Source organism: Poecile atricapillus, chromosome 9, assembly GCF_030490865.1.
Source record: "Poecile atricapillus isolate bPoeAtr1 chromosome 9, bPoeAtr1.hap1, whole genome shotgun sequence".
Lineage (NCBI taxonomy): Eukaryota > Metazoa > Chordata > Aves > Passeriformes > Paridae > Poecile > Poecile atricapillus.
In genome coordinates this window covers 17,041,460-17,055,466 of record NC_081257.1, presented here as the reverse complement: position 1 = coordinate 17,055,466, position 14,007 = coordinate 17,041,460, and the positions used below count along the sequence as shown (strand labels likewise).

At 41.9% G+C, this 14,007-nt stretch overlaps 1 protein-coding gene across 11 annotated transcripts in view; it reads left to right on the top strand.

The window, feature by feature from the left end:
• The window catches only part of CADPS (calcium dependent secretion activator), a 206,643-nt gene that overhangs the window by 161,788 nt on the left and 30,848 nt on the right, over positions 1–14,007 (top strand). For 3 of the 11 annotated variants that reach the window (XM_058845244.1, XM_058845240.1, XM_058845239.1), the window contains 4 exons: positions 2,533–2,679; positions 5,750–5,905; positions 8,673–8,820; positions 13,108–13,122. In XM_058845244.1, the coding sequence (XP_058701227.1) occupies positions 2,533–2,679; positions 5,750–5,905; positions 8,673–8,820; positions 13,108–13,122 (466 nt within the window). The remainder of the gene's footprint in view (positions 1–2,532; positions 2,680–5,749; positions 5,906–8,672; positions 8,821–13,107; positions 13,123–14,007) is intronic. The other 8 variants (XM_058845250.1, XM_058845242.1, XM_058845241.1 and 5 more) reach the window with 3 other exon arrangements.

The following is a 14,007-nucleotide window of genomic DNA, read 5'->3' as shown; positions in this document are numbered from 1 at the left end:
AATCATTTTTTAGAGGTCTCACTGCAACTGTTAGTCAGATAATTAGATCAGTTGAACCTGAAAAACTGTGCATGTCAATTCAGGAGAATATTTTTTTATATTAGTTACTGTATGTTAACATAATATACTCCATTATTTTGCTGTTTTGTTTTGTTTTAAGAGTACTAACTTATTCTTGCAACATATTCTTGCATCAGCAAAATAGTGTGTTGTATAAAAGAAATATGTTTCCGTGTGAATATAGTATACTGTTTACTCTAGAAGTCATATTTTATTAATACAGTGTTTTTATTAATATAACACTGTCACTTCTTGAATTTTAATATTAAAACCAAAGGTCCTCTGATTTATGTATTTACCATCTGGCTAAGTTATTTAAGTTGCTTTTCCTTATACATTTATATGTTGTCCACCTCTTGCTATTTCTTTATTTATTCCATATCAGTATCTAACCACATGCACTGCCATTTCTGAAGATTTAACACTCTCTCAATCACTATGTAGTATATGTCTCATTCAATAGTCATATCATCTTAGCAGCAGATACAGTATGAATGGAAACAATGGGCAGCTTTGTGACATAGTGAATTCTCCTGTTTGCCTGAAAAAGGGAACACACAGATAGCAGGAAGTTGAATCTACTAAGAATCATAGTAATAATTAGAAATCAGAACACAGTAGTGGGGTTTTTTTTCACTAGAAAAAAATTTGATTTGTGATTTTCCTCCCCAGCAAGGGATTTTATTCACAAAGAATGAAGTCTGTTCCCTAACATTCACCACCAATGACAAGCTGAGCTCTTGCAGAGATGTGGTTCACATCGTCTGTTGCGTTAGGAAACATTTATTCAGGCAGCTCAATTCCATTACTTTGGGGGTTGATATATAAAACTTGCAATAAGAAATGAAGTGCTAAATATGTCTCAGGGAAATTACTAAGATTTTAATGTGCCTTGAAAGACATAGTGTATAATTGGATAGTTTCACAGGAATCCAGATAATGGTGTCAGTAAAGTAACTCATTTAATCCAGGGGAATGGGAGAAACCTCCAAAGGTGGCATATCCTGATGCAGTCACTGAGAGCAGGGAAGTTTGGATGCTGAAGCAGTGCCTGTGTGCATCAGTAGAAAAGCTTTCAGTAGCTTCAGCAGTTCAGGGTGAAGCTGAAATCCTGAATTTCTGATTCCATTTTCACTGAGTCCAAGTAACAATCTGGGGAAAATGGTGTCAAAGCATCTGGTTTTGTTCCTCACATGGGACTGTAAAACCACCAGTGGGTCAGACAGTGTTCCTGGGAGAGGGCAGAAATGAGGCATTTTTCTGGAGCTGGCCTCTCTTCTGAGAGCCAGGTAATATGTGACTTGGGAAATTGAGTTCTGTGTCTTGCTGATTCCCAGATCTCCTGATGTTTTTATTTTGCATGTAGAATAAAACTGTGGTGAGTTACTCACTAAAGCAGAATTAGACCAATTACAACATCTAGAGACATGGTACAATGAAATATGTCAGGGTGGATTCCAAACTTGGGGCATGCAGTGCTGTTACACACACCTTGTTCCAGGAGTGAATGTTGCATTAAATCAATACAGCTGTCCACTTTTTAAAGATCTCTATTTGCATAACAGTTGCACATCTGAAAATACTGATTGAAGTCATGATGCCCAAGTAGACATGCTTCATATTAACCTTTGAAAATCTTGATCACCTTGTGGCCCACTTCCAGCCATGAAACGGTCACATACTAGTCCTGGATTTATTTACAAAGTGCAGTTCATTCACAGTGCACAGATAGTGGGGCTGGACAATCCCTTTTTTTTGCACACAGGAATGCAAGGGAGGATCAAGGCAGAGTCTTCACAGAGGAAGAACCTTGTAGTTCACTGTTTCATCACTCCAGATTAGCCCATCTTTATTTGTGGAGTGTCTAAGACAGAGGTTTTGAAGCAAAATTGCAACTCCATTGAGCTTGGTGGCAAGAAAAACCTCTTATGGCTGGAATTGCAAACTCTATTATTTCAAATTATTATATATTATTATAAATTATATATTATTAATTATTATTAGTAGTAGTAATTATTATATATTCCAGATATAGCAGATCTCTTAATATAGCGCTTTAATCAAGCCTGTGTATGTAAGAACTGAGACTCTTCCTTAAAAGAGAGATTTTTTGGAAGAAAAGCTGCTCTCTGCACTTTGAAATGGTATCAGGACTTGAAGGTGCAGTTATTTTCACAGGTGTTTAAGTTCTCTGTTAATTTGCACTTTGTGATTCTTCTTTTCATTCTGGTTTGCTTTTTTTTTTTTGCTTTTTTTTTTTTTTTTGAAAGGAATTTGAATTTTATAGCAGACTGCAAACACAGTACATTTAAGCTTCCATACCCATGCTTCTTTCTGAAATGTTTTGCTTTAGTTTTTTAACTGTCCTCATGCTGTGAACTTTGCAGATTTGTTTCTGAGTGTCATGTGCTTCTGCTACATCGGCATTGTCACTGTTATGGTATTTTTTCTTTCTGTCTGTTTCTTCCACAGGAGTTTAACAAGTAATCTGCCCAATGTGAATCTACCAAATGTGAATCTCCCTAAAGTACCAAATCTACCAGTTAACATCCCACTAGGCATCCCACAAATGCCTAGCTTTTCTGCACCGTCATGGATGGCTGCTATTTATGATTCTGAGTGTGTATTCAGTTCAAATTAGATCTCATTTAAATTTAAAGTAATCTTGGCATGGATATGTATTGTTTGTTTCTGTGCATTACATAAAACTTTAAAGAGTGATACAGTTAATTAGATGTTTTCTGAATGAGACACTAGTGAATTTCTGGCATGTGTATTTTGAGGGTTTTTTTGTATAAACCTTGAAAATTTGTCTCAACTCCCACTGAGAGTTTGAGCTAGTATCTTGCTTTATAAAATAGCTGTCAACAATGGGGCATGGTCTGAATAACGTACCAACCACAGAACTTACAATGTGACATTATGTGTCTCAGCAAAGAGTTTTGTCCAAAAGAGAAGATGAACCAATTTCAATGCCAGTCAACCAATTTCTGTGGACCAGATGTAGATCTAAAAATAAATGTTATTTAATGCAAGCTCTGCATTTCCCAGGTAATTTTTGTCTCACCTTGGATGAAGCAGTCCAAGAAAGAGGAGCACCCTGTAACAGTTTTATTCATATTGGGGTATGCCCCACAGAGCAATTAAAGCTCCATAGCCTTCATTACTGCCCAAATAATGCCATGACCAACTAAAGAAAGATATTTTCAATGTGAGTTTTAGATTATGGCTTGGAAAATAGTGTCAAAGCAGTCTCTCTGTAGGAGCCTTGTGCTCTGTGCTCCCAGCTTCCTGTCTGTGTCCCAGGGTGCAGGTGTGAAGCTCGGGGGGAACACACCACAAATCCTCAGCAAGTTCTCTTATAGGAGATTTCCCACTGAGCAGTGTGGAGGGTGGTACACAGTGGGCTCTAATCTCATCATTTGAGGTAGCTCATCTCCCAGGATGTCCTATCATGGGAACTGCATTTGTCCATTCTCCTTCTAAAATCCTAGAGAGTTATTTAGGGTTGGCATAGGGTGGTCTCAGTCAGCACTGTGGTGCTTTTCCTCTGTCCTCTCACTTAATAGACAAAGCTGAATAACTCACCCAAGAATCCCCTGTTCACTTTTACTGGAACACCCTCAATTACATCTACACCTGGAGTCCACCAGAAGGCCTCTGCCATTAGTCTGGCACAGGCAGGATTGCAGAGCACTGGTAATGAATGAAAGTAAAGAAAACACTGATGTGAGATATTTTTAAATAGATTTTAAAACCTTTTAAAATATTAGCTTGTTTTTTTATGTTTCAAAGCCATACAACTCATATTCATGCTAAGATAGTTATTTTAAAGGCTAGCTTAGGCAGTTGTCTGTAAAGAGTACTTGAAAGTTTTAATCTTGCTCTGTGCATGCTTTGTGGTATTGCCCTTGAAAAGATAAGAATCATGTAATGACAGAAAATTGGATAATCCCTCTGAAAATGCTTGAGCATCAATGGTATATTGTTAGCTGCCAGCGTGATTAGAGTAATTGTGGTGCTCATAAGCAAAATATGAACAGTGCATTTTGGAAATGAATATACTATATTGCTTACTTGGATGGAGCCCTAATCAAAAGTGCGAAAAAGACTGAGAATAAGTCTTCAAAAATTTTGAAACAAAATGGATGTCATAATATTGCTGTAGTAAATACCAATTATTGTATTTGTACACATTATATCACTTAAAATGTAAATTCATGCAGTTCCAAAGCCGGGTTTAGACTGTTAAAGCTTGCTTACACCCAAGCACAGGTTTGAACTGAAAACTGTCAGTAGATGAACATGTGAAACTGCTGTCCAAACTGGTCCCCTGGCTAAAGCAAATGCCTGATTCTTTATCTTTTCATCTCCCTGGTTTCCTTTTACTCACCCTTCCCCTCCATCAAGGACATGTTACCTGTTGCTTAGTGTCAGATACGTTTTTCCTACAACCAAGACTATTCATTCTTTATCTCGTTGACTCTGCTAGCCCAGGATCCCGCAGGACCCCTCTGGCATGTTGGGACTAGAGTTCTCACCCAGGAGTAGCCCTGTTTGCATTAGTTCCAAGCTCCTCTAGCATTAACTCAATGCAGCTGGCATCTGTCACAATAGAAACACCCTCCCTCATCTGTTTCTATAGATGATGTCAGCACAAGTGGTAATGCATGGTGTGTTAAATATCTTATAAATTACTGTGTTAGCATTAGTGGTATGCGAGGAGGGGGTTGAAACTCTTGAAGCTCCCTTGGTAATTGTTCTGAAAAAAAAAAAAAGTGAGGGAGAAGAAGAAAGGGAGAGAAAAGGGTTATGGATGCATAAATTTCTCTGCACAAACAGAGTGCAATCCAGTCCTGTATTTTTATTCTGTAAGTGGAGGTTTGAGATATAATTATACTGTGAAAAGAGCTGGTGTAGCTACACACTGCAGGACTAAAGACTTCCATCTGGGCAGGGGTGTGGGTACAAGAATATATGCTTGGGAAAGAAATTGAGAATTTTGTGGCAGACCAAAGTTGTTGCAAAATAAATTTTTAAAAATGTAAATTTGTTGTCCTGTAATTGCCTTTGCAAAGAAAAAGGTGCAGCAGTAAATCCTGCCGAAACTCCTGGATATAAGAGGTACCCTTAGCTCAATTGACTTACCCCAATTTTTTTTCAGCTGTTCAAGAGATAAAGTGTGTCCTCGCTCACCACTTGTTAGCACTGTCCCTTACCTGGAAACGGGGCCGCACTGGGGGGGACAAGGCAAACTCAAGATGTAATTTGGAGGGGGGAGAATTGCATGAAACCCTAAATCTTAATAACTGCATACAGCCTGGTATGGCAGTTATTATTGATCAAGGATTTTCTCCCACAATTTCTGGCCTTAATTCTTAATAATCACATGCGTTAATGTGGCTATTAACTAAGGCTGATTTTTACCATACACACGTTCTTCCCGTTAATATGTGTAACTCATGATGTTGTCTTACTCATCTGGTCTGGAAAGTTTTGTGGGTGATGACAGCAAGGTAGATTAGGCAACTGTATGGTAAAACTCAAAATCCTGATGGTGGAGATGGCCAGCGTTGTCCTGTGTATGAAACTGCTGTCTGCCTTACACTTGTTGCAGGAATGGTCTCCACATCAGGTTGCAAAGACCCTGATGCCACTTCTGACTTTTGTTCTCATTTTGCCCTGCCAGCAATGGATCAGGCACCTCAGAAGATATGTTCTGGAAACTTGATGCCCTACAGACCTTCATTCGGGATTTGCACTGGCCTGAGGAGGAGTTTGGGAAACACTTAGAGCAGCGCTTGAAGCTTATGGCGAGTGACATGATCGAGTCCTGTGTGAAAAGGTAGGTGCCCATGAGCGAGACAGGCACGTTTCTCACAAGAGCTCACAGGATGCAAAGCCTATTCCATCCTAAAACTGGAATTCACCCCATTGCTGTGAATTGTGGCCTCTCCCAAGCAGGCACTTCTCTGCTGAGACTCAGGAGTGCTTAGTCACAATAAATCACCCATTCTTTTGGGCTTTGTAGGTAATTATTTATTTTCAGTGCCACACATGAGGCCAGATCTTCACAGGTTGGTGTGATGGTGCTGACTACTGAAAGCATAGCTATAAGAAAGATCCCAGCACCCACCTAAAAAGCACAGATATGTGAAAAGAAAAAACAAGAAAAAATTATTTTAAAAGTGGGATAGTGTGTTGCTTGGCACACAGGTTTCACGTCTGCCGTTGATTGGGAAAAGCTGTTGTATCATCAGCCACATTATAGCATAGTTACCTGCAGATCTTCCAAAACAGAGATGTCTTTAAGCAACTTTTAGACATGCTGGCAGCTGTCATTTTGAAAGCAAAATATTGAAGTTAAATTTCCAACTTTTCCACTGCAATTTATGTCCATTTGAATCAGAGGTAACAAGGCAAGAAGAAAAAACGAACCTTGTATTTCATTGTGCAAAAATTCATAGACAAAGAGATGAACCGAAGGAAAAATGGAAGCCAAATATAGCCAAAACATGCTAATATTAACTGCAGTGTGTGGTGTGGCTGTTCTGTACCATAATTTCCTGGCCACTCTGCAAGTGTGAGTGTGGCATTTATTTTCGGTACAATCCTCACTAGCTTGGATGTGCAGTGTCAGCACAGGGGAAGGCACGTTCAGTCCCTGAGATGCAGGCAGGAAGGCAGACAGCTCAATGCTTGTTCTCTCACCATTCTGGAAAATAAACCCCAGTGCATTTTAAGTGCAATGAGATGTATTGCATTTAATGTCTTTGACATAACGCAGTTTATTGCAGAAGCCCATCTTTGGTCCTGTGTCTGGCACAAGCACTGAGCTTTAGTTGTTCTCCAGTTATCTGGCTGTCCTTCAGGAGAAAACCCAGTGCTGGAGCTCTGCTCTCTGCTCTGCTCCAGCACCACCACAAAAACTTATTTTATCTTTTTTATTTTTTTCACTTGGAACTAAGGCCCCTTTGCTGTCCCTACAGCACAGTTATAGCTGCAATGATCTCTAAAAATCAGACCAAGTTAGCTCAGCTGAGATAACTGGGAAAAATAAGCAAATTTCCAGGTACATCTAAAGAAGGGCTTGTGTGCATGGAAGCCAGGTGGTTTTTTTCCCTGATTTGCCTCAACCTTTCTACAAATGTGTTGTCCCTCTGTAAAAATCTAGCCCAGCTTGTATTGGTACAACTATATATAATGGTTGTGAGCATAAGTAGGAACATGCTCCTTTCCATGAGGAGATGGAAAATCCCAGTCTCCTTGGGTCCTTTCAGTAATTATCAAGATTCTAGTCCCCGAGTCCAGGCTAAATCTGGCACTGGTAATTAAATCAGTTCAAATGCCACTGCTGATGTAAACCAATATGCTGCCTTCCCTATTTATATCACCTGCAAACAGGGCCTGGCTAAGGTTTCTTTAGCAATTTCAGTTTGACACAACATTTTTCTTCGCGTCTGTCTCTGAACTGTTGAATCCATGGAGGAGCCACCCCGCCTTCCACACTGGGTTGTATTTCGGGGCTGTCAGGAAAGCAACCCTTGCAAGGAAGGCCTGTTAACTAATAATCCAGGCAGAAGGACCTATATACCAGCTCAGATCTGATCCCCAAAACAGGAGCTTCACATTCGTAAATGAGTTTTCATTTGCATAACCCTTGGGGGATCATTCAAGTTCAAAATTATTCCTGAGCTGCAGCTGATATTATTTGTTATTTCTAAATTGAAGCTCCTATGTTAATTTATTGGCAGATTCTGTGTGGTGTGATAATTGTTCTGTGTTAGGTTGGATTAGTGAAGTACCCCTGGAATATGAAGAGGAGCTCTGAAGAAAGGCAAGGCAGTGCCCACCACACTGGAAAGCATTCCCGTGTTAGACTCACAAATGCCTTGCTATTTAAAATATGATACAGGATCAGATTTTGTAGGTTTGGGCTAAGAAATCTTTTGGTGTATCATGGTTTGTTCCTGCCAGGGGTGTCAGATTTGGTCTCAGTGAAACCTCAGGAGAACAGGGAGGTGTGTGATACAAGTGTGTTCACATGACTGTGCCTGTGCACGCTTTGCAGATAGATTCTGGTGAATTTGTGTGGTGCAGGGAAACTGCTTCTGTGAACTTACAAGACAATGAAGAACTTCAAGTGAACAAATACTATCATATCACTATAAATGCAATGATATGGCAGTGTTCTTTCAGTCAAGCAGTGAAAGAATTTCTGTTATTTGTAGTTGATATCAGGGAGCAATAGGAGCTTCCTTTAGTGCAGCAGACTGTGGTTATCAATCAGGTAATGCAACCAAATTAAAGGTGTTCACTGACACTGCTGTTTGTAACATCATCACACTGTTTATAAAGCATAAGAGAGTCACAGTTTCCCTGAAACTGTTGAACACTTTATAAATAGTGTGTGTTCTGGAAAGGGGGTTTCTTTTTAAACAGGAAAATAATTTTTAGGAAAAAACGCATTTGTAACAATTGCACTGTGGCACTCCCAGCAACATTCAGCTTTCTGATGTCTCAAACTCCTCTCAGTATTGTTTCAAATTATTATTATTGGCTTCAGTATGTTTAAAAGCAACTGAAACATCTTTTTCTACTTTCCTTCACAGAACAAGGATTGCATTTGAAGTAAAACTGCAGAAAACCAGCCGATCAACAGATTTCCGAGTCCCTCAATCAATATGCACCATGTTTAATGTCATGGTGGATGCCAAAGCTCAGTCTACAAAGCTTTGCAGTATGGAAATGGGCCAAGAGGTAAAAATGCAGGTTCTTCCTTTCACAGCTTTTAAAGGCAATGTCATGAAATTTCCTGTCTCCTGTTGTGCTCGTTTCAGAGACGTTGTATCGTTTGTGGATTTAGCCTTCCATAGAGAGTGTGCAGATGAATGTACAGGGGGTTGCTCTCAAATCTAATGAATAGAAACATTCGGAATTCCTGTCACTTAGGAGTGGCTTTTTGCAAGGACTGTGGTATGCATACGGTATCTCTCAAGCTTGGTTGTTGCATGATGACCATATAAATTGAGTCATTAACTGCACCTTGGAGCCAGGTGTCGGCAACACACTTTCTGTGTATGGCTATTTTCTGTAGACAAACATAAGGAAAACAGGACTGCCAAGTTGTTGCTGTGATGCATGTAAGGAAGAAAAAAAAAAACACCACAAAAATAAATAACTTCCAAAAGTAGATTGAAATCCCAGCTGCTTTGCCTTCCTTGAGTACTGGCTATAATCAGCACACTTGATCATTCTGGATTTCCAGATTCATAATGATTCAAGTTCCCAAACAACAAACTTGTTTTAATTAATTGCTGATTTTTATTTTCTTCTGAAGCCATAGTTGCAGGTTGAAGTTTCTGTGAATTGATCTATGAATTAAAAAGGCATGGCAAATTGGAATGAATTGAATGCATCAGAATGTTCATTTTGCTCCAGTGACTTCAAGCTAAATTAAATATTCATATACCAGTCTAGAATAAATTCACAAGTACTGTTTGGCTCACCTAGTCCGCTGCTTGTCAGCATTTCCTAGATAAGCCTTTTCACTACAGCTTTCCATGGTCAGATTTTGCAGTGAATCATTTCTAGTTGTTCCTGTGTTTTTTCAGTTGTTCACTTCAATTTGTTCCTCTGAAAGAACTTGCTCCAAAGGCCACTGGATGTAGCAGGGCTCTCTGCCCTGATGTCAGTGGTGTTTGGATCAGATTCAGCTGTTCTTTTTATTTTTCTTATACATATTTCAGTTCTGACATTTTATTTGTGACATACACCTTGTAAAAGATTTCATACTGCCCATCATCAGGTCTTCCCTTGTCCTCCAGGTCTGCTGGAGTAGATTTGGAGTGGGCTTTTGTTGTCCAGGCCTGGACGTGAACTTCTCTACCATTTTCTGTTCCATATTCATACTCATTTGTCTCCCCGAATCCCTCAGCCTGCAGCTGCTGCAGCATCCACCTTGGCAGTGCCCCATCAGCTGCAAAGGTCCATGTTTGTGATTCTCCCCACTGCAAACCAGGATCAGACCCTTATACTGGCACTGAGGCACTGGCACTTTATACTCCCTGAGGACAGGAAGATTTTGGAGATCACGAGACAGAGGAGGCTCATTGCATTCATTAAACTGTCAGGTTAAGTATTCAGATGGTCCAAGACTGATAACATCAGCGCTGTGCCTGTGTCACCAGGCACTTGCTGCATCTTTCCATGCTGACTTGTGATGGATGCCCTCTGGTTGCCACAGTTTCCTCCAAATTCTGAGCATCAGTCCCACTGCAGGTTTGGCCTGACTCAGACTGCAGGAGACAGGGGAGCAGGCAGCTGTGTGGTTGCTCCTGGGCTGCAGCTGAGGTCAGCTGCAAATCTGCCTGGGTCACTTCCAGAGGTGTTAGGTGCAGCAGCTCGGAGACAGCTGAACCCCTGTGGCAAGCAACAGTTGCTGGGACCTGAGGTTTTCAACAGATAGCTAAACTAATAGACCTGTAAAGCAGACATAAATTACTGGTGCATAGGTTACCACTTAGGGCTGCAGTATTTTATACACCCTCCCTTTTTCTTTTTTTTTCCTTTTAATTAGTGTTACTACCTCCCCCTCCATTCACTCGTGCCACTCTCTGTTCTGGCTACCTCCATCTCCTCTTCTTGAAGCTGTCTAAACCTGTATGCCAAGATGGTCAGGCTGAGGGGGGTAAAAGTTATAGATCTGCCATTACAACCTGGGAGGGGAAGACAAAATGCCACCCCACCTCTTCCAGTCCAACTGAAAATGATGAGACAGATACGCAGCAGAGGCATGGGAACCTGGGTTTCCAGCCTGTGTCCTTCTCAGTAATATGAGGAGTTGTGTCTGTGCCTCACTGAGTCCCTCTGTGCCCCCATCTCTGGTGTGTAGCAGCCGCCAGGTCAGCAAGGGGAGGAATGAACAGACAGGGAGGGACAGAAACTCGCTGATGGGACCATTCATCAGTGCCACAGCCAGCACATGGCTTCTGCAGCCCATGTCCCTGTGCAGACAGTTCAGTAGCAGCAAAAACGGCTCACACTGCCCACCACAGGGTTCAGGCAGGGCCTTTGGCCCAGACCTAACCAGAGATGATATTTTTGTTAGAAACAAACCGCTGATTTTTCTGACAGTTCAATCTGTATGTGGGCAGAGACTCTCTGGACACTTTCCTTGACCTTGCTCTGTGGGTTCCCTCCCACCCCAAAGGCCTTCCCTCTCACACTACCTTCAGCCACACTCCCTTTAGCAGACACTTGAATGCGTTTTGCGAGCATTACCCTGTGAAACAAACACCCATCATTTCATTCCATTTCCTTGTCTCTAAAGGCAGCTGTTAAAACATTTGGTAAACATACTTTACCATCTTAAATATTTATTTTTCCTCTGAATTTTTAATACATCTAAGGGGATAAATGTATGTATTAAATGTTTCTCAGTTGGTCTAGTATGTTTCTATTTAATATCTAAGGTCAGATGGTCCTTAGAGAAATACAACATACACACAATCTGTTACATGACAAGGCAAGATACTCATCACATAAAGTCAAGTTGAATCATTGTAGTGCACTGATTATGGATTGTAATAATTGAGCTAATAGAAAGCTATGATGAACTTGATCAAGAGTGGGGGCTATGCTTGGTAAAGCAAACCAGCTCTGCGATCTTTAACCTTGAGTGTTTTCATGAGGAATGTGGAAGGAGCTGTTGGAATTGCTGGTTTTGCGAGCCAGGCATCTGTAGCAGCACCAGGCGCTCGCGTTCCAAACCGCCGCCGTCTCTGCCCCTGTCCTGGCCGAGGCTCCCCTTCCTGAGGTGGAGCTGGGGCTGTGGCACTGGTGGCACAGGGTGCACATGGCTGTGGCTGCCTGGGGCAGGTCCTGTCCTGCATGGTCACTGCCGGGGCACCGGGGCTCACTCTGCCCTGAGGATTGCGGCTGCGATGGGAATGAGCGCTCAGGGTGCTGCTACACCACCTTGGTGCATGCACAGGCTCCTCTCCTGCTCTCAGAGCTGTGGTTTTATTCCATTGGGGCTCTTATTTGCTTTTGAAACAAGCTTGTAATTGAACATGCATCAGTCAGTGCATTTCACAGTGAATTGCTTTGCACATAGCTAGTCATGTTTGAATTCAAACTCATGACTTACTTGATGAAAGCAGTTAGCTGAATACTTGTTTGCAAAGTTTTACACACACAGAAAATGCAGTTGCAGAAGGAAAACATAATGAGAGAGTCACCCCAATATATGCACAACCCCTTCTCCATTTCCCTTAGGAAGTCCTGGCTGCCAAGATGTGCCTGTGTCTGCCAAGCACATCAGCAGCTTCTGCCTGTACCAATCTGTTACAGGTTCCTGTCACCCCACAGCTGCATTCCAGCTGTACTGGGAAAGGCCAGGTCAATCCTGGGAGCTGATAAGGCCTAGCTCTGCATTAATCATAACTATGATCCCATAAGGGACTTGTGTATGTCTTGACCTGCAAAGCAGGACATGGGAATGGGAGCTGCCAATGCAAGTATCACCTGCTTGTTCGTGTATGTTTTTCCCCCGCGTGGGCCCAGCAGATCGCAGCCTGTGGCGTGGCGGTGCCGGTTTGTCCTCGTGTCCAGGTGAGGCTCTGAGTGCCCCCAGCCAGGCCTTGGGCTGGGATGTGCTGTGCCATGTCCCTGCCCTGGCCCTGTCGCCCTGCTGAGGGCTGTGTGGCTGCCCCGAGGCTGAACCCTGCCTGTCGACAGCCGGTTCCCTTCCTCTTCGCAGCCAAATAAAACCATAAGAGAGTGCCAGGTGTCAGCTACAATCCGGTCCCTTCCCACTGTTTTACTGCCACCAAATCCTACAGGTAGCGATCTCTGGTATTTCAGCAAAAGGAGGTTTTGACCCCATTTCATTTTCCATTGCTTATTGTTTCTGTGCATGATGCTGCTGTTCTCATACGTCTCTTTTTTTAAAAGATTTTGGTTTATTTATTGTTTATCTTCATATGTTCTTTTTCCTGTCTTTTGCACTTTCCTCTTTATTTCTGTCCCCAATCATCTGAAAAGTTTGCAAAAGAGTGGGTAAGTGTGTCCTACTTTTATTTTCTTTTTCCCAAATTCCTATATTAATGTTACTGCCATAGAAAAAAATCCCCAAACTGTAGAGCAGTTTAGAGTACCGATCAGACACTGAGACCAGCAGCTAGCATTTGTAAAGCCCTCACAGTCTTCCTTCCCAAAGTCTGATTAGTATTTAAAGCAGATTTGTCTCTTTCAATGTGATTTGATGTTAACATTTTAAAACAATATTAATGCCAAGTGGTAATGAATATAGTGACTAGCACCAGTGCTTGAAATGTTTGACTGAAAAATCAAATGTTTTGTGTTGGAAAGCAGTCATAATCAGTATTTTCTCAGTCCATTGAAAATAAGAATATACTGTATGTTTTCACTAATTAAATCTTGTATTGGAAACAGGTCTTTTCTAAATTAGTAGAAGACTGTATTTTAGTACCTATTCTAGCCATATTGCAGCTGATCGCATCAGAGCTCCCAAGCTAAGCAAGGTTTGGCATGTGCAGAAATTGGGTTGAAGACTCAAATGCTGGTGCTGCAGGCACAGGCCTTGGTCAGCCAGTGCTGAGCTACTGCCACGGGATCTGCCATTGCCCGGGGCTCAGCGCTGCACTGCCTGCTGGCTTTTGCATGGGACAAAAGGCTCGTCGTGGTTTGTTGGATGGTTTTTAAATCTATCTCACAGTACAGAACAGCAGAGCATTTGAACGAGTGCTTAACTGGAGCCATGTGCCCATTGACCCCGGGGTAACAGGTTCAGCTGCTTTGCTGCAGCAGGTGGGAAGGGTGCAGCACCACTGCCATTGGTTGAGCCCACTGCCAGCTCCCCCAGAGCAGCACATCCTCCCCATTCCCACGCTGAGGGCTGGGTGGTTTGCAGTGCCCTTGGAA